The sequence below is a fragment of the Aquarana catesbeiana genome, linkage group LG01, assembly GCF_042186555.1.
Source record: "Aquarana catesbeiana isolate 2022-GZ linkage group LG01, ASM4218655v1, whole genome shotgun sequence".
NCBI lineage: Eukaryota > Metazoa > Chordata > Amphibia > Anura > Ranidae > Aquarana > Aquarana catesbeiana.
The window spans coordinates 251282734-251309390 of NC_133324.1; the positions used below are offsets into that span (position 1 = coordinate 251282734).

Below are 26657 nucleotides of genomic sequence, written 5' to 3' on the forward strand. Positions count from 1 at the left end.
CTGTTCAAAGACCAAAAGTATATCTGGATAATTCCTTTTGTTTGTTTTAGAACATGTATCTGAAATCTTTAAATATCTGCCTAGTAAGTTCTACAACAAGACATAATAGCTACAGTAAACGTATACTGATTGCAGTAATCGTAGTAATTGCATTCAGTTCTGCGTATGAAAGTCATGTATTGTATTCTTAATATGCACTGATAAGAGCATTCATAACATAATTAACTGCCTCAAGAAAAGAATGGCTATTATGTTTAACATTCTGATTAGTAAGTGCCAGGACTGCACCGACCGCACATCTTGTATATATTGGCTGCTTTTGCATTACAACAGTTTTAATTTTATTTCAGAGCACAATCGTTTGTTACGCTCTTGTAATTTCAAGCTGATGAAAGAATTTCAAGCTCTTCACTTCAAGATGAAAAAAAAAAAAAAAAAGAAAATGCAAACAGATTTTTCTTTTAATCATTATGTTACATGCTACAAGGCATTAAAACAAAAAGGTCTTCAAGGGCCAAAAATATAAACTGCTGTTTCTTGGAGTAATACTAATAAACAAAACCACTGAAGTACTGCAGATGGTTGGTTGAGGTGGTATTAAGGATTTTGGCTGATCTTAAGGCTTAACCACTTGCCGCCCCGTTACTGCAGATATATATTGCGGCGTGGCTACACGGGCAGGCTTAGTCACGTATATATATATATGTGACTGAGCCTCTTCCAAGTTAGGAGCGCACCTCCTCTACCTGAGAAGCCAACCCAAGACCTTGCTACACGCAATATCCTTCCTCACCATTGGTTAACAGATGTAAGTAAGTTAGGTGGGGGGGGGGGTGGCCATTTTTACTGGCAGCTGCAAAGAGGATCAGCAGTGTGAATGTAAAAATGAGGTTGAGGTTAAGAGGTCAATTTTGAAGGTGTGGCTCAGGTTAATGCTTAGACTTTGGTTTTATGTTTATGTTGATGTTAACGGTTAAATGCTAAGTTCACCTTTCGCAAAAAAATAATGATTGCATGTGTATATATATTTGCAAAAAAAATGTGCAAATTAGCCTGCAAAACATTGCATCCACAATCAGGGGATTGAGGGATGCAATTCACAGGCTCCTGTGAGTTCTTCCTTTAGCTCTATGTCCAAACCGGGGTAGGACTTTTAAATTGAGAGCTCAATGGACTACCAGTGTGGCCATTACACGCATCAGCATGGCCACAGTGGCAGAGATGACTTGTAGCTTATTTATTCACATACCTCTGTGAATAAATTATGTGATTGTGCAGGTGGAACCCTGAACAGCCACTGATTTAAAACCTAAACCCCCCCCCCCAAAAAAAAAAACAGGAAATTGGCCAACAATTAACAGAGTAAATGCAGTCTCATTTTTTTTTAATTGTCATGCAAACATCATGGTATAACATGTAAATTGCAAAGTACACAGGCATGAAAAGTATCCCAACGCATTTCGCAAGACCATGCTCCCTTAATCAGGGGTAGATACGTGTGTAGTACATCTGTAGGGGGTATAATGAACCAAATAAGTATCAAAACAAAGATGGTATTGTGACAGTTAGTCAAGAGGGTCCAAAACGTATGGCCCTATACTCACCAGGGGCTGGATCAGACTACCAAATGCTGAATACCAAGAGGCCACAGTAATGAGCATCCGACTCGGGAGCTGAGAAGGCAGAGGAAAAACCAAGCTAACAGAGCACAAACTGGGGGCAGACATGGCCAGGTTGGGGGTGTGTCTCACCAAAGATCTCCCAGTATCCATTAATAATGTCAACTAAAAAAAATGCATATGTATCAATAGATGCTGTTATAACAGCATAGAAGTAAAGTAGTATATGATATAAGTATGTATATGCATGAACCAATCTGGTTCAATAATGGTATGGACTTAGAATCTAGGGGACAATAGAGAAAACATACATACACAAATAAATAAATAAATAAATAAATAAATAAATAAAATGTGTAAATAAAAAAAAAAAGACAAAAACAGTGTGTGTGCCGCATAGCATGTATCCAAGTCCATTGTATATGTCAGCTAAAATAAGAATATATGTATATCAGTTGGTACTATACCAACAGAGTAACCATAAAGTATACAATGTAATGAAAAATATGTATATACACATATGAACCAATGTTGTTCAAAGCTAGATGGACTTGGAAACTCAGATAGTGAAATAAACGAGATGAATGTGTAATGGTGTGTGCATGAATGAACCATGAGAGTGAACATAATAATGTGTAAGACAATATATATGACAGACCATGCTAAAGTTAAGTGCTCAAATGTGAAGGGAGTGAATGGATGATTAGCATCCATCAAGGAGTGTGCACTCACCTGATTTAAAACCTGACAGCTGCTGCAGAGTAGAATAACGCATGCTCCATTTTTTTGGGGGTCCTCTTGGCACTATGTCACATGTTACACCCTAAATATGTTAATAGATATACACCCTAAATATGGTTGCAACATGGTCTTAAAGGTGGTGTTAGCCTTTAAGGTTAAAGTTGATGTTTAAAGTTAAGCTGATTGTAAGGGTAAGTAACTTTACTTAAAGTGGACCTTCAGTCATTTTTTCAACTTTCCATCTATTAAATTTTCTGCCCTTGTTGTTTTAACTTTGGATATTAGAAAAAAAAAATTCTGCCAGTAAATACCTTATACAGCCTGGTCATTAGCCTAGGCTTATGACTTCATGCACAGCTCTCTCACTCTCGTGAGAGTTTGCCAGGAAGAGAGGGGGGGTGAGTCATAAGGGCCAATGAGAGCTGCAGGGCTGCAGAGCTGGAGGTGTGCTTCTGTGTTTCTGTGTACATCCAGCAAGTGAACAGGCAGCAGCTTCAGCTGCCCACAGTTAAAATGGATGTAGCCAGACTGAGAGCCCTTTCACACTGGGGCGGTTTGCAGGCGCTATTGCGCTAATAGCGCCTGCAAACCGACCCGAAAGTGCCGCTGCTTGCATTCCAGTGTGAAAGCCCCGAGGGCTTTCACACTGGAGTGATGCGCTGGCAGGACGGTAAAAAAAGTCCTGCCAGCAGCATCTTCAGAGCGGTGAAGGAGCGGTGTGTACACCGCTCCTTCACCGCTCCTGCCCATTGAAATCAATGGGACGGCACGACAATGCAGAGGCGCTTTGCGGTGGTATTTAACCCTTTCTCGGCCACTAGCGGGGGGCATAACCGCCCCGCTAGCGGCCGCATACCGCCGCATACCGCATACCGACGGTAAAACGCCGCCCCCCGCCCCAGTGTGAAAGGGCTCTTAGTGGAGGGAGAGTTCTGCAGCATATTTGGCAAGTACAGAATCACATTATATATAAACTAATATGCAAGTGGTTGAAGGGAAGGTTCAGAATGGCAAAGATGTTTTTATTACAAATTATGTGAGCAGACTGAAGTTCCTCTTTAATCCATACTCTACTCCAAAACCAGCCACACCTATTAACTTAGAAATCTATGTGATAGTTACTGCTTGAAAGTGGCTCATTGTATGAGTACTAGTTATTTCACAAAATGCCTTGATTGTTGCAGAAAATAGATGCAGATTGAAGATGTGCTGCATTTGTGATAGAAATTGTAGGGCAGAATTGCTATGGATCAGATATGTTTGCCACATATAGAAGAGGCTAGGATGAATTTGTTCCAAAAACTGTTTGTGATAGGCAAACATAGAAAATGAGAGAATAATGTACTGATTCCTGCAATCGTTGGTCAATTTTCTTTTTCTTCATGCTCTCCTGTTGTGTAAAGCCAAACTATCCAATATGACTGCACAGAGCTTTGTTGTCAGCATTGGCAAAGTTCATTTTACATTTGTAGCTTCAAATACCTACTTCCCACAAAATACTGAATAACCATTAATGAGAGCAGAAGGGGATGTTTATGTCTGAAGGAGTTGACACACACACAATGTAGAACAAGCAAACACATCTTTAAGTGTCTAAGTTGAAAAATCTTAGTCCTAAATCGTAGCTGCTACATTTATTAAAACTACATTTCATTGCAAGTCCCCGGAATGCAGGAAGTTCCAACCTGCAATTTTTGTTATATATAACAGTGACATACCCATTTCCAAATATTACCGATCGTGCTATGGATTTGTAGGTTAAAGGCAATAATTAGGAAAACCATGAGCTATACAATTCTTCTCTTGGGTGCAGTAGAGAGGATGTAGATCATCGGGTAGTCATTGAGCACAGACAGTTACACCATCAAAGAGCCAAATTGTTTGTGAACTACTCCAGTCTTCTCTGCCATAGTGCCTGATAATATCCTGTAAACGTATCTTTATTACTGCAGGTGCTTGTACTTGGTCTCTTGAAAAAATGATTTGGCTAGTAACCCATCTCAAATTGCCATATGTTAAATTATCTTATGAAGCTTTGTGTGTGTAGAATCCTCTATCATACTTCAGATTAGTAAATGCAGATACTGATACGAATGAGCAAAGCTTTCTGCTAATTTTCTCTGCTCATTAGCCTCTCATTAGCTTATGGGCAGCTTCCTTGAAGAGGCTAGTTTGAAAACAAGGGCATTAATATACCACCTCTCTTTTCTACAGCCCTGAGCATGGAATTGTGGGCTTGACCACAATCTATTCTAGAATAAGAAAAACTTTTTTGGTCTTTTATAAGCAAAACAACACATTTTGCCTTAGACCCCCTTTCTCAAACACCATATACATTTTTTACATACACATTTTCTTCAATATATCACCACTCCGTTCAGTGCAGGGAGCTGAAGAAAATACTTGCTACTTCCAGGTATAGAGAAGCTTGTAACTCACTCTATGCGGCAGTACTGGCATGTATCACACAGTTTGTCCAAAGCCCTGTTTGAGCTATACCCACAGTGACCTGTAGCTTACACAGCTCGATCACCCCTCAGTGGTGCACCAGAAAATTATGCACCAACTGCATGCATGGGATCTTCCAACAAATCATCAAGGGGTCAGCAAAGAACACCAGGAAACATCTGCCCTTACTGCAAGTAGCCACTGGGTTATGATCAGGGAATATAAAAGTTTAAACGTATATTATCTACCTTGGGGTTGCCTAAAGACTTCTGGGATACATGATGTTCAAAATGGGAAAAAAGCTGTGAAGACTTTTTTTTTTTACTCAATTTATTTTTATTACATTTTTATTGACAGAGAAAAAAGTTAAAAAAAAAACAGAAAAAAAAAAAAAGATAAAAGGGGAGAATACAAAAATCCTTCAGTATCCATATTTCCTCTTCCCTAAACATATCCATGGATAAAGTCTAGTCATATATTTTTCTATACATGCCTATTATATATCGTTCCTCCCCATCTTATATGAATACTAATATCATCATTATTTTTCCTAAAACTCTATTGAACACCCTTAAAATGAAACAAAACAAGAGAAAAAAAAACAAACAAACAACAAACAGACAATAATGCCCCGTACACACGATCAGATTTTCCGGCGGAAAATTTCAGAACCTGCTAGCAAACATTTGTGGGCGGAAAGTCCGACAGCAAATGTTCAATGGAGCATACACACGGTCAGACTTTCCGACATCAAGCTCACATCCAAAGTTTCCCACCATCAGATCATGTGCACGGGGCATTAGAGAGGCATATCAAAATAGAGTGTTTATTTCACTTTACCACCTTAATCAATTTCACAGATACAACCTTTACATTGAGGTCCTAAAATCATCTATTTCCATATATTTTATCCAGGGGGTACACCTTTAATGAAAGACCTCATGTCTGTCATGTTGTTGTACAACTTTTTTCTCCATCCTCATTAAAAAGCACATCTCTATTGCCCATTCTCCAATTGTTGGGGATTTGGCAGACTGCCAGAGTCTTGGTATCAGAGCTCTGGCTGCATCAAGAAAGAATTAGAGTAATGACTTCTTAATTGAGGAAATTGTACCTGGGATTACTGAAAGCAACACCATTTTGGGTGTCCGCTCATAATCTATTGAAACTACCGTATTATATACCTGTTCTATTTTGTCCCAATACTGTTTGCCAAGATCCGAGAGGCATTGCAAAAGCTGTGAAGACTTGATGTGAATAAAACAATGCTGGGCTTCATGGGCTGGTAAGTATGTGTTTTTAAAACTCAGCAGGGCAACATAGTTCAGCTTCATGGGTTGGTAAGTATGTTTTTTTTTTTTTTAGGTCAGCAGCTACAGTACCTGCGGGATCTTCTTCAGTGCAAAATATGCTGGAGGCAGAACAGGGTTGTAAGGAGAGTAGACACCACATGTGACTCAGTGATTGACTGATGACTCAAACTTTTAGTGAGCACAGGTATAGGTGAGGTCCATAATTAATCATCATGGGTAACACCCCCTAAAAATATATCCTCACCTATACCTGTGCTCACTAAAAGTTTGAGTCATCAGTTAATCACTGAGTCACATGTGGTGAACACTAGAGAAGGTATTTATTCGATTCCTTGTTGTGTGATTGTTAGCTATGAGTAAGCACTAACGCTAGTGCGAAACGTCAGCTCTCTCCTGTCTGCTGTTATCTCTGACTTTGATGTGAATTTTTATAATAAAACAAAGCCATTTTTTCAAGAGTGCAGCTGTCCAGAATCTATTCTTGTCCATTGCTATCAAGCAATTGCCAGCACCCACGGCTTCCGAACCGAGGGGTACCTTACTTTTTCTAAACACTCCTGGAGCGATGACATCTCTTCCCCTACATTCAAAAAGGTAAATCCTCAATAGGACATATCACACAGATTTCTGTAATTCATTAAACTGATGTCCTACAAAATGCACCTTTTTTCAGCCTATTTTTTCTCCTGCCTACCACAATGCAGAACTCAGTAGCTGATAAGCCAATCACCAGGCTAAAGTATTGTCACAAACAGATTGTGTCCTGTTTTCAGAAAATGAGAAGGCACTAATGAGAAGGCACTAATATGCAGCACTGGTGGGCACTGATAGGTGGCACTGATGGGCACTTATGAGGCGGCACTGAAGGGCACTGATGGGGTGGCACTGATGAGGAGGCACTAATATGAAGCACTGATGAGGCGTGGACTGTGTCAGTAGTTTTAATTAATTTATTTGTTCCTACAATTTTATTTTTTATAATTTATTTTGTTTATTATTTTTTACAATGCTATCTTCTTTTTTTGGGGTGGGGGGGGGGGGGAGTGGACGGCGTCAGTGTTTTTTTTTATTTAATTTTTTATTATTTTTACAATTTAACCTTTAAATATGTATTTATTACAATTCTTTCTTTTTTTATCAGCCCTGTTGGGGGGTGGCTTTGGTGAGATATCGGGAATCTAAACAAACCCCTGACATTTCCCTTTTGAGACAGAGAAAGGGACTGAGGACATAGATTCCCCAGTCCCTTTCTCTGCAGCCTCAGCTGCACTGAAGATGAATGGTCAGTGTGTGGGAAGGTCAAAACACTCTTTTTGGCTTTTATTGCAATCTGTGCCCTCACAACAGAGTGTTACCTTCATTTCCTTAACACAGCAAAAAGGAAAGAAAAATTACACCTTTGACAGCTGTCACCAGAACAGTTGTACCCCCTGGATGATTTCTCTTCTACTGTTAAACCAGTGACAATTGTAAAATTTTGGATTTTCCCTTACTTGCTGTACTAGTGGAACTTCACAAAGGAAACACGAACATCAGTAAAAAAAATATACAGTACTGTTAGAGGTTGTAACCCTTATCCATTCTATCCAAAACTAGAAAAAAAAAAAAAAAAGTACTTTTAATTTTAAACAGACTAATTATATTTTCAAATGAGGGAAGAGTCAGTGTGAGACACAAAATTGCCTATTTGTAAGTTTTGATTTTGTAATACATTCTTTGGTCAAAGTTGGCATATTCAAAATAACTCTACAGATTTTCTCATTAAAAAATGTAAACTTTGACAAACTCAGGAATAAAAGGGAAAAGATTCTTTATTCCTTAGAAAACAACTAAACTGTGGAAAAGTAATGAAAGTGGAATTTGAATTGTCTGTGCAGTTATTCATTATTTTTGAAGTGCAACGCCACTTTTTAATAACAATCTTGCCTTCTTCACTTAAAAACAAAAAACCCAGAAGTGACATTATTATTCGTTGTTCAACCTTGGGGAATCTGCTTATCTCTAATATGAACTTTCATGCACTTACGTGAACATCATGTCCTTGTCAGTGGAGGACATCCTGTGAAGCACAGTAAGCAGACAGATTTTTAGATATCAAAAATGACAGAGTACCATGCTGCTTCCGAACGTTTCCTTTTTCAAAAACAAAATGATAATGACATCTAATTATAACATTTGATCACACCTGTGCTCTGAACAAACCAGCTCTGAGTGTCTATAAGAGGACTATCAAAAGTATGTATTTGACTAATACATACACAAGAGCTCATTTATCTAAGGAGATTAGGTCCCTGACCTAACTGCAAAGAATGGCTTTCTTTTAAGAACGGAATTGGTGTCATTGCTCATCTCGCACTGTTTTTATATATGCTTGTGAAATGATATCACTTGGAGATCATAATTGGCATATGTCTGTGGATTAAGGGACCTTGTTATTCTAAAACACTGCTCATACAATTCTGCATTTTATGGTTTATATTGATGAGCTAAGACAGCTTAAGTGGTCTGTTCTACTCAAATCAGCACTTCCTGGTCCATCTGGTACTATTTATAGAAGTAGGTTATGCAGCTAAGAGTTGCACTGTACCATGTTAGCCACTGATAAGAGCAGGAAAACGTGGAATTAGTCTAAAACTCTTTGTCAGATAACAGATTAGCTGTAAATATTCAATGCCTCTTAATCAGGCAAGGTATGTTTGTACTCCTGTAAGTACATAGCAGATCGAACAAGCATTATCTAGACTACACATCCAAAAATATAAGCTACGCCATGGTATAGATCTAAGATATTTATAGTTAATATTCTTGTACTGTTTGTAGTATAGCTTTCACATCCTAAAAAAGAAGGCATGTTCATATTGTTCCTTATATCGCATATCAAAAAACAAGGAATTTATTCAGATCATCCCTTAATCATTCAATCTGCATTCAGAACTGCACTGTTGCAGCCTAAAATGTAAAGCAATGTGTTCAATTTGTATGCAGCTGTTTTAGGCATGTTAGGCTTCATCATTGCAAGATGAAGACTTCTTGGCTTCTATGCAGTAGGAGGAGTAACAAGGCAGGTTTGGTTACTGCTAAAAACCCACTCATTATGATCTTAGTACAGGAAAAACTTGGTTTGAGAGTAACTTGGTTTGGGAGCGTTTTGCAAGACAAGCAAAATATTTTAATAAATTTTGCCTTGATATACAAACAATGTCTTGATATAAGAGTAGCGTCATGGCACAACTGGAGTATAAAAAAGAAGAAAGGAGCCTCTAAGTGTAGCAATATGGTTACATTTAATGATGGTACAGCATTTAGCAACTTATTGCTACACTTAAAGGTGCCTCTCTTCTCTTTTATACCCTGTAAAAAAATGCTTTGATATGCAAGTGCTTTGGATTACAAGCATGTTTCTGGAACGAATTATGCTCGCAAACCAAGGTTTTACTGTACTGGTTATATATGACTAATTGGTATACATAGCACACATAATTGAAGGAACTCAAACCCATAATTCAAAGAATGAGGGAGTAAAGTAAACCATACCAACAAATTTGAGTCATGTATCCATCAGATACAAAAACACGGTTTTGAATAGTTGTCATGTGATATTGCATGCACATGTATATGTGTTTTTTGAAGGGAAAGAAAGTAACAAAGCCTATGCCTTTGCCAATATGTGTTTAGGGTAACTGTCATGCATATGTTTGCTTTATTCTGTAACTGATCAGCACATGCAACCAGTGAAGTTTCGGGGTTCTTGATTACATAGTTACATAACTGGTAAGGCTGAAAAAGACACCAGTCCATCTATGTCACTACCATTATCCATATCTTTGTACATTGTATTCACTTAGAAACACATTTAAATCTTTTCAGCCCATACCTCAGATATTGGCTAACTGTTTACGAGCTGCAGAGCTTGTGAATGAACTACAAGAGCACTCATCAGCGCCCTCACAGTCCATCGAGAACTATAAGCCGTCGGCTGCAATGGCTGACGGTATTTGTATTTCTCTCAATCACAGATTACTGTGAATGAAGGACGTGGCTGTGTGGAGGGAGCCCCACACGGCTGCGCTATTTTCAAACTGTGACAGAGGGTGCGGGGAGAATAAACCCCACCCGCTGTCACAGGGAGAGGGGATCGAGGGTGCGGGGGGGGGGGGCAGGCCTGGAGCATGTTACACCTGAATTATGGGTGTAACATGCTATAAAAAGATTAACCTATCCTTTAAATAGTTTCCTCCTAATACCACAGTCACTATTTAAATATTTGGATAATTGTGATTTTTAAGCTGGTTCAAGTTAGCGATGCATGATTTAGTAAAGAAAGGATTTAGATGGCAACCATGAAGTTTGCACCATAATGCACAATTCTGCAATGGTAACTCCCATAATTTTATCCCGACAGGTCTCCTTTAATAATTAAACTGAAAAGTAAGCATATTAAGATATCTGTGCAATATCACAGCAGAGCACTACAGCAATAGTTCAGTCTTAGACTCTCCATACACAGTGAATAAACAGGATTCTCCTAGTTTATTTTACATGTGTTTTATGGAAAAAGCTCTTTTTAACGTCCTTTAGGGGAACATGGTTAGAGATTTCAGGGACTTCATTAACAGCTTCACTTCAGTTTGCTCACAGACCATGTGATATTCCCAAAGCTCTATTTCCACAGCACTGTGAATGTAATAAGCTATTTGCAGAGACTTATGGGCAGCCAGCAATGGGCCACAAAGGAATACATATTAGCTTTCTTATGGTGTAAAGAAATAGGATGTTTTACAGTTTCCAGGTCTATGATGATTAAAGTGTACCTGTCATAGAGCTCTGAAAACATAAAACTGATAGCACAATCTCAAGTGAAGTTTAACTACATCCCACAAATATGTTAGACATTTTGTAACCCAAATAACCTAAAAAAATCTTGCCCCTTTGCAGAGCAAGAATGCCCTTTGCAATATTTAAATTATCTGTTAATATAGGCAAACATGAAGCTTAATTGTAATGTGATCATTCTAAACTAGTTGCAGCTGTAAAAGTTTTTGTACTGCACAGTAAGCATGGAAGCAAAGATAGAGAACTGTGTTGTAGACCAGACTTTTGCTACGCACATGCCTAAACAGCATTGGAGACCGTTGAACTTGTTTTAAAAAGCAGTATGAGCTACAGTGATAATGTGCAAAGTACTATAACTTATTGTATACTGATTAAAAGTAGGATTTATTTTATGATGAACAGTAAATCAGCTGATAATTGTTACTTTATTTTGATTCAACTTTTGTTCTCTGCAACAAATCCAACTGTGGCATTGAAGGTCCTCTCAGAAGCACACTGACAGCAGGGCAAGCCAGAAGCCCCAGCACCTGGTCCAGTCTGGACACCAATTATTCCATGGGGTCCTCATCTGCCCTGGACCCCAAGTAGTCTGCAATTATACATTTGAGGTGCTGCCTGTGAGTGCTGCCTGCAGTCCGTTCTGTCCCCTGTAGTTCAAAAAAAGTCTTAAAAGCATTGCTGAGACATCTTAATAACACGTTATGGGTTTCAGCCTAAACAGCCTTAGTCACTCCATTGCTACATAATAAACAGCACCTAAATATCCTTGCACCTTATGGTGGACAGGGTAACACTCATCCTATAATACAAGACACATGGTAACATTTTAAACCATTAAGCCATAGGATCTTGTAGCAAACAAGTCACTATAAGAAAAACAGAAAATAGAAAAAAACTGAAAATTGCATAAATAAATTACAAAATTGCACAGCAACATAATAACATAACATAAGGGATGTGAAAAAAATTATTTTAAACACAGACTAACATCCTATTACTAATTTAACCCTGTTGGATCCTAGTTTTCTATTTAAATATCTACAAAGCTTCCCTCTCCAAAAATCCCTATGTACATCACTCACTTGAGGGATCTAAGGATCAGCGGCACATTTGGCATAAGAGCTGATCTTGCTATTATTAAGAAATGTCAAAAGGTTTTTCCACAGCACCGCCTCCAAGTGGCATCATAAACACTCCATTTGGGATTGGCATTAGATCTACCATTTTCCCTTTTTATCAGAGGTCCAAAAGGGTGGTCACCCAAAAAATTATTCACCAACTTCATGGCCCTGAATCCTCGGGATGTTGAGCAAAGCATGAAAAAGATCATTCACCACAATTTGCCTGCAGGAGAGGACGAAGGAGTCCAGCAACCTAACCTTACTCCTCGTATTGCTTTGCTGCCTACTGCCTCTCCTTTAGGGATGGAGGCAGTAGGCAAAGGATCCTGTTGGGTCTGAGACAGCAAGAAGTTCTCTTTTTCCTCCTATTGCTTTGCCCTCATTGCATGGTCTATCATACTATGCTGTGTGTGATTCAGGAGGAACACCAAAGGAATCATGTTGCTAGTCCCCTGCTTGTCATGGCTCACTATTATGGTTGGCTCAAAGTTGCTGCTCACTGCCAAATGAAATCTTTACTTTGGAACATGTTCCTCAGGGCAGTGCCTAACTCTCCATGTAATTTGTTTGACAATCTCTTTCATATTAGCCTAGAAAATGGTCATTACTGTTTTTAACATTCGGTTCCCATTGACTTCAGTGAGGTTCAGATTTGACACCTAAACTTCAGTAATGTTTGTCAATCCCACCTTGAACCTAACCCAGGTACATTCAGTTTATCCCTACTTACTATCGACTCCAAGACACACTGAAAAATAGCTGCTTGGAATGTAGCCCTTTCATTTGAGGGGGCTGGCACCTATGTAAGCGTCCATTATTGGCCCATCTAAGCTAGCAAGTCAAAGGTTAGGAAGTACATTATCGGTACCTGGCTGCTTTGTCTGCGAGTGGCCTCCTCCGTTTTTATGAACTGCAAATGCTTTGGATTTGCTTTGAACCCAGTCTCAAACTGAACCCTAATCTCATCAACCCCTTCAAATTTTAGGCTTTTGTGACTCTGCTGGCCAGGAGCAAAGGCCCTGCACTACAGTATCGGTTGCTGTTTATGTCTGGTGTCATACCTGCAAATTTTTTCAAAAATTTTGTGATTCATGAACCCAATACAGTGCCTTGAAAAAGTATTCATACCACTTGAAATTTTCCTCATTTTGTCATATTACAACCAAAAACGTAAATTTATTTTATTAGGATTTTCTGTGATAGACCAACAAAAAGTGGCACATACTTGGGAAGTGGAAGGAAAATGAGAAATGGTTTTAACATTTTTTCAAAATAAATATGTGAAAAGTGTGGCGTGCATTTGTATTCAGCCCCCTTTACTCTGATACCCCTAACTAAAATCCAGTGGAACCAATTTCCCCCAGAAGTCACCTAATTATTAAATAGAGTCCACCTGTGTGTAATTTAATCTCAGTATAAATACAGCTTTTCTGTGAAACCCTCAGAGGTGCGTTAGAGAACCTTAGTGAACAAATAGCATCATGAAGGAACACACCAGATAGGTCAGGGATAAACTTGTGGAAAAGTTTCAAGCAGGGTTAGGTTATAAAAAATATCCCAAGCTTTGAACATCTCACGGAGCACTCCTTCAATTCATCATCTGAAAATAGAAAGAGAATGGCACAACTACAAACCTACCAAGACATGGCTGCCCACCTAAACTGACGGGCTGGGCAAAGAGAGCATTAATCAGAGAAGCAGCACAGAGGCCCATGGTAACTCTGGAGGAGCTGCAGAGATCCACAGCTCAGGTGGTAGAATCTGTCCACAGGCAATTATTAGTTGCGCACTCCACAAATCTGGCCTTTATGGAAGAGTGGCAAGAAGAAAGGCATTGTTTAAAGAAAGCCATAAGAAATCCCGATTGCAGTTTGTGAGATGCCATGTGGGGGACATACTCTAGCAAACATGTGGAAGAAGGTGCTCTGGTCAGATGAGACCAAAATTGAACTTTTTGGCCTAAAAGCAAAATGCTATGTGTTGCAGAAAACTAACACTATACATCACCCTGAACACACCATCCCCACCTGGAAACATGGTGATGGCAGCATCATGTTGTGGGATGCTTCCCTGCAGGGACAGGGAAGCTGGTCAGAGTTGATGGGAAGATGGATGGAGCCAAATACAGAGCAATCTTAAAAGAAAAAAATGTCTGCAAAAGACTTGAGACAGCGGAGGTTCACCTTCCAGCAGGACAACGGCCCTAAACATACAGCCAGAGCTACAATGGAATGGTTTAGATCAAAGCATAATTATGTGTTAGAATGGCCCAGTCAAAGTCCAGACCTAAATCCAATTGAGAATCTGTGGCAAGGCTTGAGAATTGCTGTTTACAGATGCTCTCCATCCAATCTGACAGAGCTTGAGCTATTTTTCAAAATAGAATGGGCAAAAAAGTCACTCTCTAGATGTGCAAAGCTGGTAGAGACATCCCCAAAAAGACTTGCAGCTGTAATTGCAGCGATAGGTGGTTCTATTATGTATTGACTAAGGGGGGGGGGGGGGGGGGGCTGAATACAAATGCACGCCAAACTTTTCACATATTTTTTTTTTTTTTAATTTTGAAAACCATTTATCATTTTCCTTCCACTTCACAATTATGTGCCACTTTGTGTTGGTCTATCACATACAATCCCAATAAAATACATTTATGTTTGTGGTTGTAACATGGCAAAATGTGTAAAATTTCAAGGGGTATGAATAGTTTTTCAAGGCACTGTAAATGCCAAGAATTTGCCATGAACCTTAAACATATCCCTATGGAGAAATGCTGTATGTCTCACAGTTGTGTGCAAAAAGCAGCCAATCATGTTCCATAATTAAAAAAAAAAAAAAAAAAATCCTAGTTGGCTACTGTGGGTTACCACAATTTCCATCCTTTTTTTAAGTTAAAGGTCACTATGGTATCCCCTAGTACCATTGATTTGCCATAATGATTCTTCTTACAAGCATACGGTGAAAAGAAAAAATGTGTGCTTGTGTGCTTAAGGCATTTTTACTCTTGACACTAAAGCAGAAGTGACAAATGACTACTTTTGTGCAGTCCCAGAATCTATGTTTCAGCCACTGATGAAGGTTGACTTCTGTATGTGTATTTACAGTATGCCTTAACAGTTTGTCAGGAATGGATGCTTTTATTAGAGGTTACAGTCCTCTTGTATAGTTGTGTGCACAAGAGCTTACAGTTCATTACTAGATAGGTTTCATAAAGAAAAGCTTGTATTCTATCTATTAAAAGACCATCCATGAATGTAGAGAAAACATCACATCATCCGTATAAGAGTGGAGGTAATTATACAAAATTAGTTTAGTGTTTAGAGAACTATTTCCAAAGAGAATCATGAATAGGGAGGGAATCCTATGAACCCTGCAAAAAGTGATGTTCCCTTGGAAGGTTGCTTATGCACAGAATCCATGTGTTAAATCCTCTTATACGCACTTGTGATGATATAATTGCAGTTAATGCTGTGATCCCACGTCACCGTGGCTTCCGTGAACATCAGGGCCCATGGAAGTTACAGAGAACTCTAAGAAACTTGTGGAACTGCTGTAGTTGTACATTATAAATGCTCCTACCCATTTAATAACTGATGTAGCAGCACTGTATGCTGTCCAACTTTTGGAGTGATAAATGACAGATCCAAACTGTACTTGAAGGACAATAAAAGAATACTTCCCAAACAAATCCGACAAGACTTTCTAGTAACAATTACACTGGAAAAGGTGCTGATGTCTCAAGGCCTTCTGAGAATGTGTAGCTTGACTCCTAATAGGAAAGTGTGGCAAGCACACTAATTAGAAAGATTGCTTCTTTCAGACAGGTATAGAAAAAAGGACCGTGAGTCACCTGTGATAAATTAGAGCTATTGCAGAATTGATTAGATGATTTATGCTTTGATCACTGCAGTAAAGATAGAACATCCATGCTAATTCATTACCATGAGGTTAGGCTGTTATTTATGCTTGTGAGAGCTTTGTTCAAGCAGTGACATTTTCTCAATTTCTTTCAGAGCCAACGACTCGCTTTATGAAATTCTGCAGATGGACTTTGAAATGGACATCGGCAGTGGCTTGGCTGGAGCCCAGCAGATTACATGGCAGGTGGAATACCCAGAGGAAGACTCTGTCAGTGAACTTGTGATTTCCGAAATCTTTGTCAGCCAGGCAGCATTTACAGGGATTGTTCCTATAGCAATGGTATAGTATATGTTATGTTAATTTTCTGTCTCTGGCTTGTGCTCGGTTTTAATCTTTTTTTATGGATTTTGTCAAATTATTGTACATTGTAGTGACAAAACAAACTATGTGGAATTCTTGATAGATGTATACATGTTAATTTAAAGGTAAGGTGATCGATTGTTATTCTATATTTGATAGCAGCTCTTTCTCAGTTAAAACATATTCTCTTAATTGTTTCAATAAGTCTCTAAAACATTTACCCAATAGGAATGATCTTTGGGTTGAGGTCAGGGTTGAAATGAACCCAACCCATTTGCAATTCATGGACGTGGCAAACTAATGTGGTCATTCACCACCATAGCAAAAAATTACCAATAATGTACTGCCTGGCCTCAGAACCTAGGTCAGATGGGTTAGAATAGCCAATAATGGGGATTTTGTTATGTGCCAGTCTCTCAATAGAAAAAGGCAGATTTCCAAGCAGCAATATTGCCAGTGTGTTTAATTGTGCTCGTAAAAGGATAGGGTGTACTGCTAATAATAAAGCTTAGTGTAGGGCATTGTTTTTCATAAAGCAGATATAAACCATTCACTGAATGTTCTTTAGATAGCAAAAAGCTTTGTATCTTAGGGAATTTAGGGTTGAGGGAGGTAAGGCATTTTACATTTTTATGTGGCTGGTGTGTGTCCGGGAGCTCATATACAGCCTCCCCACATGCACAAACATAAGATGAATACAGTACAGTAGTGCCTTGGATTATGAGCATAAGCCGTTCCAGAAGAATGCTTGTAATCCAAAGCACTCGTATATCAAAGTGAGTTTCCCCATAGGCATCAAAGGAAACTCAGATAATTTGTTCCACAGCCACTGCTTGTCTATGTAGTACCCCATGTGGACAGAGGTGGGGGTGGGGCGCCGGAGACACTCAGAAACACTCAGAGAAGCTCGGAGACCACTCGGAGATGCACGGAGACACTCAGAGACCCTCGAGAACGTAGTGTTTCCAAGTGTTTCCGAGTGTCTCCGAGCGGCTCTGAGTGTCTCCAAGCGTCACCGGCCCCCTTGCACCTCTGGCCAAATGCGGTACTGCACACTCTAGAGGCTTGAATTCTACTCGTCTTGCAAGACAATGCTTGCAAACCGAGTCAGGATTTTAAGAAAAAAAAAAACAGCTCGTATTGCGAAACGCTCGTAAACCTCGTTACTCGCAATCCAAGGTTTTACTGTATGTCTTTTTCAAAGGGCATATCTCATATTTTTTCTGACTGCAATGTATTTTTTTACAACCTGTCTCTGCATTCTCATATACTTTAATGACAACCATCTGCAGGTGTGTTTTCACAGGGCATATTTTCTTGTTTTTTTTCTGGCTGCAATTTTTTGATAGCCTGTCCTTGAGTCTACATGAAATTCACTGAAACCTGGCTGCATGTGTATTTCCACAGAGCATTTTTGACTTTGTGAAGGTATGTCTCAGGGTGATTTGCAGGCAGGGGATTGTTGGAGACAGGAGTGGAGCATTGTCACTCCATAACACAAAGTGCCCAAACAGGCACCTTTATATCACTATTGCCAGCTGTTAAAGCTTATATGACATCTAAGTGGTTAGGTTTACATCTACTTTAACAAAGTTAGCTTTAGTTCTTTACATTGCAGTACTTGGGTACATTTTCTTAGGTGCCCTGCCTGTGTGTACAGATTTGCATGCCCATGTTTCCTTTTAAGACATAATATCTGGCCACCACAATGGATTGATTGCTAGCTCTTCAGTTGTCAATACCTTAGCTGCTATTTTCTATTAAATTGAGTCTTTTGGCTGTGCACATATATGTGGCAGCACGGCATAAATCTAATAAAGCTTGTTTGCAGAGGTGGCTCTCTTAGGCAAATTAGGCGGTCACCTAAGGCCTCACATTCACAGGGGCCTCGCGGCCATCTAATCTGGCTGTGATCAAACATCAGTTATGGCTCCGGCGGCTCACCCTACCCCCGCTGGGACTCTGTGGCCCGGGGGCTGACTGACAGTGATGACCAATCGGGTACTGGCCAATAGTGGCCTCGTCATGGAGTGTCCATTCCGGTGGCAGCAGGTGCGGGACAGCAAAGGCCTCTAGGTGGCGACAGTGTCCGGATGACGTCACCTGGCTCCAGGTGCCATCTCCACAAGACGTGTGGGCAGCATGTCCATGTGGGGCCCTAAGGCAGCTGGGACTGTTCCTTCAGCCCGCGCCGCTCACCCGGCCGCTCCACACCTGCCCAGCGGCCTATTTGAGTCAGCAGTGCCCATGGCTGTGAAGAGGAAGGCCAGAGCTCCAATCTCTTTGAGGCTGCCTGGCTGACCCCCCTGCAACCGATGAGAAAGTGCCTGGATAGGAGGAGTGACGGGGCGGCTGCATATAGAGGAATTGAGATTTCCATATTCCTCCATGCAGCCACTGAATGCTTACAGGAGGGAGAGGAGAAGTGCGCATTCAGTGGCTGCATGGAGGAATATGGAAATCTCAATTCCTCTGTATGTAGCCACCCCGCCGCTCCTCCTATCCAACCTCTTTTGCTATCCCCTCTGTGCTTTCCAGCCTCTCCTTGTGCTCTCTGGCTCCTCCCCCAGTACTCTCTGCCCCCATGCCCCTTCAGTGCCCTCCAGCCCCCCCTGCTTTCTACCCCTGTTCTTTCTGCCCCCCCAGTGCTCTCCAGCTCTCCCCACCACTCCCTAGCCTCCCTCCCTGTGCTCTCCAGCCTCCACCCCCCCAGTGCTTTCCACTCACCCCCCAGTGCTCTCTGCTCCCCACAGTGCTCTCCAGCCCCCCTAGTGCTCTCCAGCCCCCCGTGCTCTCCACCCCCCATGGTGCTCTCCAGCCCCCCAGTGCTCTTCAGCACACCCAAGCTCTCCACCCCCCATAGTGCTCTCCAGCCCCCCTGTGATCTCTACCCCTGTTCTTTCTGCCCCCCCCAGTGCTCTCCAGCTCTCCCCATCACTCCCCAGCCTCCCTCCTTGTACTCTCAAGCCTCCCCCCCCAGTGTTCTCAACTCCTCCCAGTGCTCTCTGCCCCCCACAGTGCTCTCCAGCCCCCCATGCTCTCCACACCTGTTCTTTCTGCCCCCCCAGTGCTCTCCAGCTTTCCCCATCGCTCTCCAGCCCCCATGCTCTCCACCCCTGTTCTTTCTGCCCCCCAGTGCTCTCCAGCCCCCCAGTGCTCTCCAGCTCTCCCCATCACTCTCCAGCCCCCACCCCTGTGCTCTCCACCCCCCAGTGCTCTTCACTCCCCCTGCTCTTTGTCCCCCCCAGAGCTCTCTCGAGCCTCCCTGTGCTCAACACCCTTGTTCTTTCTGGCCCCCAAGTGCTCTTTAGCTCTCCCCATCACTCTCCAGCCCCCACCCCTGTTTCCCTCCCAGTGCTCTCCACTTGCCCCTACTCTTTGTCCCCCCCAGTGCTCTCCAAGCCCCCATGCTCTCCACCCCTGGTCTTTCTGGCCCCCCAGTGCTTTCCAGCTCTCCACATCACACTCCAGCCCCCACCCCTGTGTTCTTCACCCCCCCAGTGCTCTCCGCCCCCCCCGGTGCTCTCTGCTCCCCCCTGCTCCTTGTCCCCCCAGTGCTCTCCAGCCCCCCGTGCTCTCCACCCCTGTTCTTTCTGGCTCCCATGCCCTGTGCTGTCCAGCTCTCCCCATTATTCCCCAGCATCCCCCCGGCGCTCCAGCCCCCAGTCCTGTGCTCTCCACCCCCCTCAGTGCTCTCCACTCCCCCCAGTGCTTTCCGCCCCCACAGTGCTCTCCAGCCCTCGTGCTCTTCACCCGTTCTTTCCGGCATCCCCCGGTGCTCTCAAGCTCCCCCCATTGCTCTCCAGCCCCCACCCCTCTGTTCTCCACCCCCCCAGTGCTCTCTACTCCCCCAGAGTGCTCTCCAGCCACCCTGTGCTCTCCACCCCTGTTCTTTCTGCCCCCCAGTGCTCTCAAGCTCCCGCCAGTGCTCTTCGCTTCCCCACACTCTTATTCCCCCCAGGGCTCGCCAGCCCCTCCAGTGCTCTCTGCGCCCCCGTGCTCTCCACCCCTGGCTCCCCCCAGTACTCAAGTTCTCCACCCCTGTGCTCTCCAATGCCCCATTGCTCTCCACTCCCCCTGCTCTCCATCTCCCGCCCAGTGCTCTCCACGCCCCCCAGTTCTCTCCACTTCCCTCAGTTCTCTCCACCACCCCTGTGCTCTTTTCTGGCCCCCCTCACTCCCTGCAGCTCTGCTAGGTTCCCCCTCCTTTCTCCCGCCGGCTGCTGCAGGGGATCTGTGAGGATGGAGAGCGGGAAAGGGAGCGTATCATGGGCTGCTCAGTCTAAAATGCTGGGCCTAATTTTTTGTCCCAGTGCGGGCCTGGCAAGGAAGAAGAGCAGCGAGGGCAGCAAGCACCAATAGCCTTGAAGGGAGAAGAGCTCTGAAGACCTCCCAGGACAGGCTGACTGGGGCCAGAAAATGAGAATGGGCAGAAGATGCAGGTGGTCATGGACGACTCCATCTCACACCAAACAGATCCTCTGGAAGGAGCAGAACACTGTCCCCATCTAGAACAAGAACAGACCCTGCACGCTGCTGGCGCTGGCATGGAAGGTCCCGAGCATCACACACTTCCCACAGACAGGGACTGCAGACTGGGACATGGGGCATAGGAGGGGCTGCAGACAGGGACAGAGCTGGGGATCTCTCTTTCCCTCACCCCCTCTCTCTCTCGCCCCCTTCTCTCTCTCCCCCCTTCTCTCACTCCCCCGTCTCTCTCTCTCTCCCCCTCTCTCTCCCCTCTTCTCTCTCTCTCTCCCCCTCTCTCTCCCCCCTCCCCCCTCTCTCTCTCCGCTGTCCTGGGATCCCCCCACTCTCCTTCCCCTGTGGATGTAGAAGTGACACCCCTCCTCATTCTCCCAAGGCACAGGGAAAATTCCTAGAAGGGTTGTCACCTTGCTGGTTCCCAGACGTTTTATTGGCTGCATATGTCTGATGGGTGAGGAGGGTGCCCTGGAAGTGGTGCTGATGAACTGTGTGCTAGATCTGTCCATCTTTCTGCAGCCATTTTTATTGCTTGAATTTTTTTCCCATTATGGGCGTGAGTGGGGCCTCATGTCTAAGTTTTGCCTAAGGCCTAACAAAGCCTAGAGCCGCCTCTGCTTGTTTGGCTGTAATTCTCCTGTGGAAGCCTAGAGCCGCCTCTGCTTGTTTGGATGTAATTCTCCTGTGGATCATAGAAGTCCAGTTTGTTCTGCACTCTTGTGACCCATTTTCAGCAGACAGCGGGCTGAAGTCGCTGAGAGCCTGAGCCGACCGCTACCCGCCCCCTCCACAGCTCAGCGCTCCAGTGAGTGTGCGGGGGGGGGGGGGCACAGAGCTGGTGACTGACAGTCACCAGCTCTCTGCTCAGGGAGCTCTGAGGACCAAGTGATCGGCAGTGTTTGATTGGTCGGTTCTCACTGTTAGAGCCAGCGGGAGGACAGATGCAGCCAGATACAGCATCAGATGTATGCTGCATCCAGCTAGGTAAGTATGAATGTGCAAAGTTCCCGACTCCCATACTTCTCTTTTAAGAAGGCTTTATTGTGTAATACACTGATTCTGTTGCAGGGCTTATTTATTCCTTTGGTCCCTTCCCACTATATCCTGTATGGTTATACTGTATTGTTGGGCCACAAGCCCTACTTTGTGGAAGCCATAGTTTCAATACAATGCACTGATGATGACCAAAAAGCCTGAACTAGCTAAATAAGGGTATATTTGTACTATATACCAGCAGTTCTAGATGTGTATCTGGCTTCTCTGGTGGTTATGCTCACTGTCCTAAAATGAGAAATAGTTCTCTTGTTTTTGGGATGTGATAAAATGAGATATGTGAATATCTTCTGTTCTAAGAAGGCTTTATTGTGCTATGCACTCATTTAATTTGAAACTTTTTTGTAATTTCGTTTAATCCCTTCACACTATAGCCTGTATGTGTATACTGTTTCAAGGGAAGATGTGTTGTTGAACAGTTTTATAGACATACAGTATAAAACAGGCACGCATAATCCAGCAATATAGGGGACTGGAGTATTTTGTTAGCTGCAGCATGATCCGCCAAGGATATAAACCAGCACTTCAGTGGATCTATGTACAGCAATGGATAGCCAGTGAGAGCCAATCACAATCAATGATTGCCAGATCCTGCACTTTACCTTAACTTTTATACTTCTTGGTTGTTGGTGAGAGAAGCCTTTTAGCCACATGTTAATTGTGTATTTCTACACAAAACTTAAAAGTGATTTCAGCACTGGGGGATGTAGCATCTGGCAGTGTTTGAGTGAGTGGGCATGCCGCTAAAAAGTACATGCGGCATCCCTTCTTTTGAACTCTTTAGTGCACTAGACAATCCTCATTTGTGCCAGGTTGCTACTAATGTTCTTAGAGAGTTATTCATATTTAAAGTGACTTCACTAATGAATCCCTGCAACATCTAAGAGCAAAATATTCATGATACAAAATTGAAGATCAGATGACAAATTTAGGAAATCACAAAGGTGGAAACGACTCTGGGACCTTACTTCTCCAGATGAGTGTTTCATGTTGGCAAGTCTAACGTAGCTTTGATCCCTCTTCAGGTACTATTAGAAGAGACTCATTAGTCTTCAGACGCGAATATATATATGAGCCCCTACGTTGTGTCTGTTACAACATATTATCTACACAGATGACTGGAGACAAGTTGTTTTGTGCTCCTATGTCACGTTGTCTAAAATGTACTTGCAAGAAATAATTAAAATGCATCAAAGGTTTCACACCTTGTGGTCAGAATGACTTGGTTACCGCAGGTCATCTTCAACCACATAGTTATTATAGGCTGTGAAAGATCTGTAGTACTTTTCTTCTGACTTTTCATTCCTGGAGTAAACAATAATAATAATAGTCCGCTGCAGACGATTTTCTGCTAATGTCCTTTAATGATGCGGTACAGGACTGTCTGTGCTTTTAAGATTTCAGACCTTGTATATCTCTATACCACCCAGAACCACTGTTTCTTTTGTTTTTCATCCTTGTGCTAATAATTACTGAGCATACATTGAATACTTTTAAAAAAAGGCTTAGAGCAGAACTAAGCATTCCTTCTTTCTAGTTAAAGGGATACCATGTGGACTTAGAATGGCAAGTTCAGTGGTCAGTACCCTATCTAGAAAATGTAGTTCTGTATGGAGATTGCATTTTCCTTTCATTAACACTCTTAGGCTTTTTTTGTTTTATTTATATATTCCTGTAATGTATTAAAACACATGGGAAAATGTATAGCAATAAACCCCCAAAATACGAAAATGCAAACCTGATTCCATTTACAGATTTTATATACAGTATCTAGACCATAAGGTTGATTGTAATAATTTGAACTAACAATGGTATAGAAACAGCATCTTGGGTACCATTCCAAATGTCCTCCCCGTGCTGCCTGGTATAACCACCTACAGTTACAGAGTGCAGTCCATCCTCCTCTATTCTTCAATATGTGAGCAGTTAAGTCACATTACCAAGGGAAGGGGATACACAAAAAAAGCATCATGGAACCCTCTGGTGCTCTCTGTTTTTCCTGTGTAGAGCTTGCAGTGAAGAAGTTTCTCAGTAAGTTTAAAGGGTAATTCCACTTTTGTGGGAAAAAAGAGCAAATTAAAAAAAATAATAATATGGCATATACAATTGCAACAGTCATATTGTGTTTGAATGTCATTAAAAATCACCTTTCCTTTTCAATCTTCAGTGATGTCATTTTCTGTAAAATGCAATGCAATATGACTACCTGGGGGCTCTCTGTACACAGATGGTGTACTGAACACCTCCCAGAAATAATTTCCTGCTTATGTGATTGGCTTGATGATTTTCCCAGAAGTCTGCACTAAAGCCGCGTACACTAGAGCGGAATGATCAACAGAAAAAGTCCGACGGAAGCTTTTCATCATCTATTCGGATTGTGTGGGCCCCTCATCGGAATTTTTTTTTCGAAAATTCTGACGGACCTAGAAATAGAACATGTTCTAAATATTTTCTACGGAACCAATTCCTATCGGGAAAACCGCTCGTCTGTATGCTGTTCCTACGGACCAAAAACGACGCTTGCTCTGAAGCAAGTACGAGATGGAAGCTATTGGCTACTGGTTCTAGAACTTCCTTTTTCTAGTCCCGTCGTACGTGCCTTACGTCACCGCGTTCTGGACGGTCAGACTTTGGTCGGACTTTGGGTTGACCATGTGTAGGCAAGACCGCTTGAATGGAATTCTGTTGGAGTTCCGTCAGAGAAACCTTCGGAGTTTATTCTGATGGCAAAACCGTGTGTATGCGGAATTAGATACAAATCAGAAATTGATCATCCCCTTCAACAAAAATTGTATTTTTGGTGAGATTTTGGTGAGGGATGCAAACTCTGCAAGTTTCCGCATTAGAGCCCCACGTGTGCAGCAGCTGATTCACTCTGAACATGGACACAGACAAACAAACAGGGATTTCATTAGAATAACAAAAGGTAGGAATCTGCATCAAAGTTTGTTAAAATCCTTGCAGTGTACACAGATCACCCAGAGGTGAATGTTTTTTTTTCTCAAAAAAAAAGTGGAGTTACTCTATAACAGTGGGGATGGAGAAGGTTGGGGGTGCTAAATGGCACTGTCTTCCCTGGAGTATGGGACTAGTAACAGCTGAATATACTCTGGCTTCTGATCGTGCAAGCACTTTCACCCTAAAAGTCCTGGCAGGAGAGCCGTTTGGATGCTCTATAACAATTTTTTTGAAATGTTGAAATTATTTTATATGTTTTGTATAGTGTATAGGATATGAAGATTTATTTTCTGCACAACATGAAAACTGTTAAAATCTGCTTTCAAGGAAAGATGAAAATCGTACCTCTACACTTTATTTTACTGGCATAGATTGTGCTCTTAGAACACTATGATATACAAATGCAGAAATATGATATATTTTCAGAGGCACTGCAGTTGCACCCACTCCTGGTGAAATGGAGGAATAGATTCTGTGTTACTATGCTAAGTCAAAAGATGCTACAGTCCAACTCTTGCTTATCATAGAAAATGTCTTTAATAGTCTTCCGCTTAGTGCACCTGCATACAACTTTTGAGATGGGAACGCGGGACACCTATTAGCAAAAGCACAGGCCATACACCCTGCCACGCCCCCTAAAGAATTATACAAAAAGAACGATTAGTTAAACCAACAGGTTTTTTTTTGTTTTTTTTTTACAACTATTATTCTATTCTACTGGCTTTTGACATTTACAAATGCAGCAATTTAGAGATTGGATAAAAGGTTTAGCACTGTGAAACACTTTTTAAAAGATAAATAGTGCATTTTATATAATCAACTATATAGATCAGACCAAAATGTGAGACAAATGAGGAGGAATGAGGGACAGGGGGGCATTGTTCCAAATCAGGGACAGTCCCTCGAAATCAGGGATTTTTTGAGGGCTATGCACCTGGTGATGGATTATACCTCACATACAGGTCTCCGGTAAAAAGTAGTCCACTATCACCACGTATTCTTGTGAGTCTTCTGATGTTCTCCCACTTTGCATTGAAGCTGTAGCTCTCACTCCTATCTGCAAAGTGACACTGCAAATGTGTTTTGCTGCAAAGAAAAATCTTTTTAGACAAGTTAAATTCCTTGTGCATGGTGTGTATAGAAGGGCATGGTATGTAAGTTGGATAAAAGCAGCCAGTACTTCCTGTAGGCATTCATGTAGTGAGGGCTGCTACAGGGTGTTAAAGGGTGAGGGTACTTTCAACAGACATCTTAGATCCCACACCTTCATCAGCATCCTCATCTATTTTTAAAATGTTAGTAAAAATTCTTACTGCTGTACCCTGCACAGGACCAGTTAGAATTTCTGTACCTGTACCTTCACCATCCTTTCAAATGCTATACTCCCATCTAGAGGATAATTCCCATCTCCATCTTAGGATATTATCTATAGCCAGCACATGCACAACATTTCACAGAACATGAAAGTGCTGCAGGACATAATTACTACCTGGCCTTGGAAAGTAAGGTCCAATTAATCTCCATCTGTGTTTGTCCAATTTAAAAAAACGCCCAAGAGCAGAGCTTAAACTGTGATGTCAACACGTCCATTTGGACGAGTGTCCATTTGGAAGAGAGGTGGTATAACGATCTGTCTAAATCTTGCCGATGTTTGTCAGTACCTGCTTTTATATTTTAATAAACATTATCCTGAATTACTACGCTATGAGGTTTCTCTTATGATTCCTCTATATGTGTCATTGATCCATACCTCAAGCTCTCATTGATGTGGGAGATATGGGAGAAATCCATCCATCAGGGATCTGAATGTCTTTTCTCATAAAGTGCTGTTATACCTCTTATGCAGCGAGGTCTAGGCTTCTGGTAAG

General features: G+C 42.0%; 1 protein-coding gene across 1 annotated transcript in view; it reads left to right on the forward strand.

The window, feature by feature from the left end:
* Window positions 1-26657, forward strand: part of TMEM132B (transmembrane protein 132B) — an 857592-nt gene that overhangs the window by 520484 nt on the left and 310451 nt on the right. Inside the window, exon 4 of the mRNA XM_073627958.1 lies at window positions 16086-16272. Within this exon, the coding sequence (XP_073484059.1) occupies window positions 16086-16272 (187 nt within the window). The remainder of the gene's footprint in view (window positions 1-16085; window positions 16273-26657) is intronic.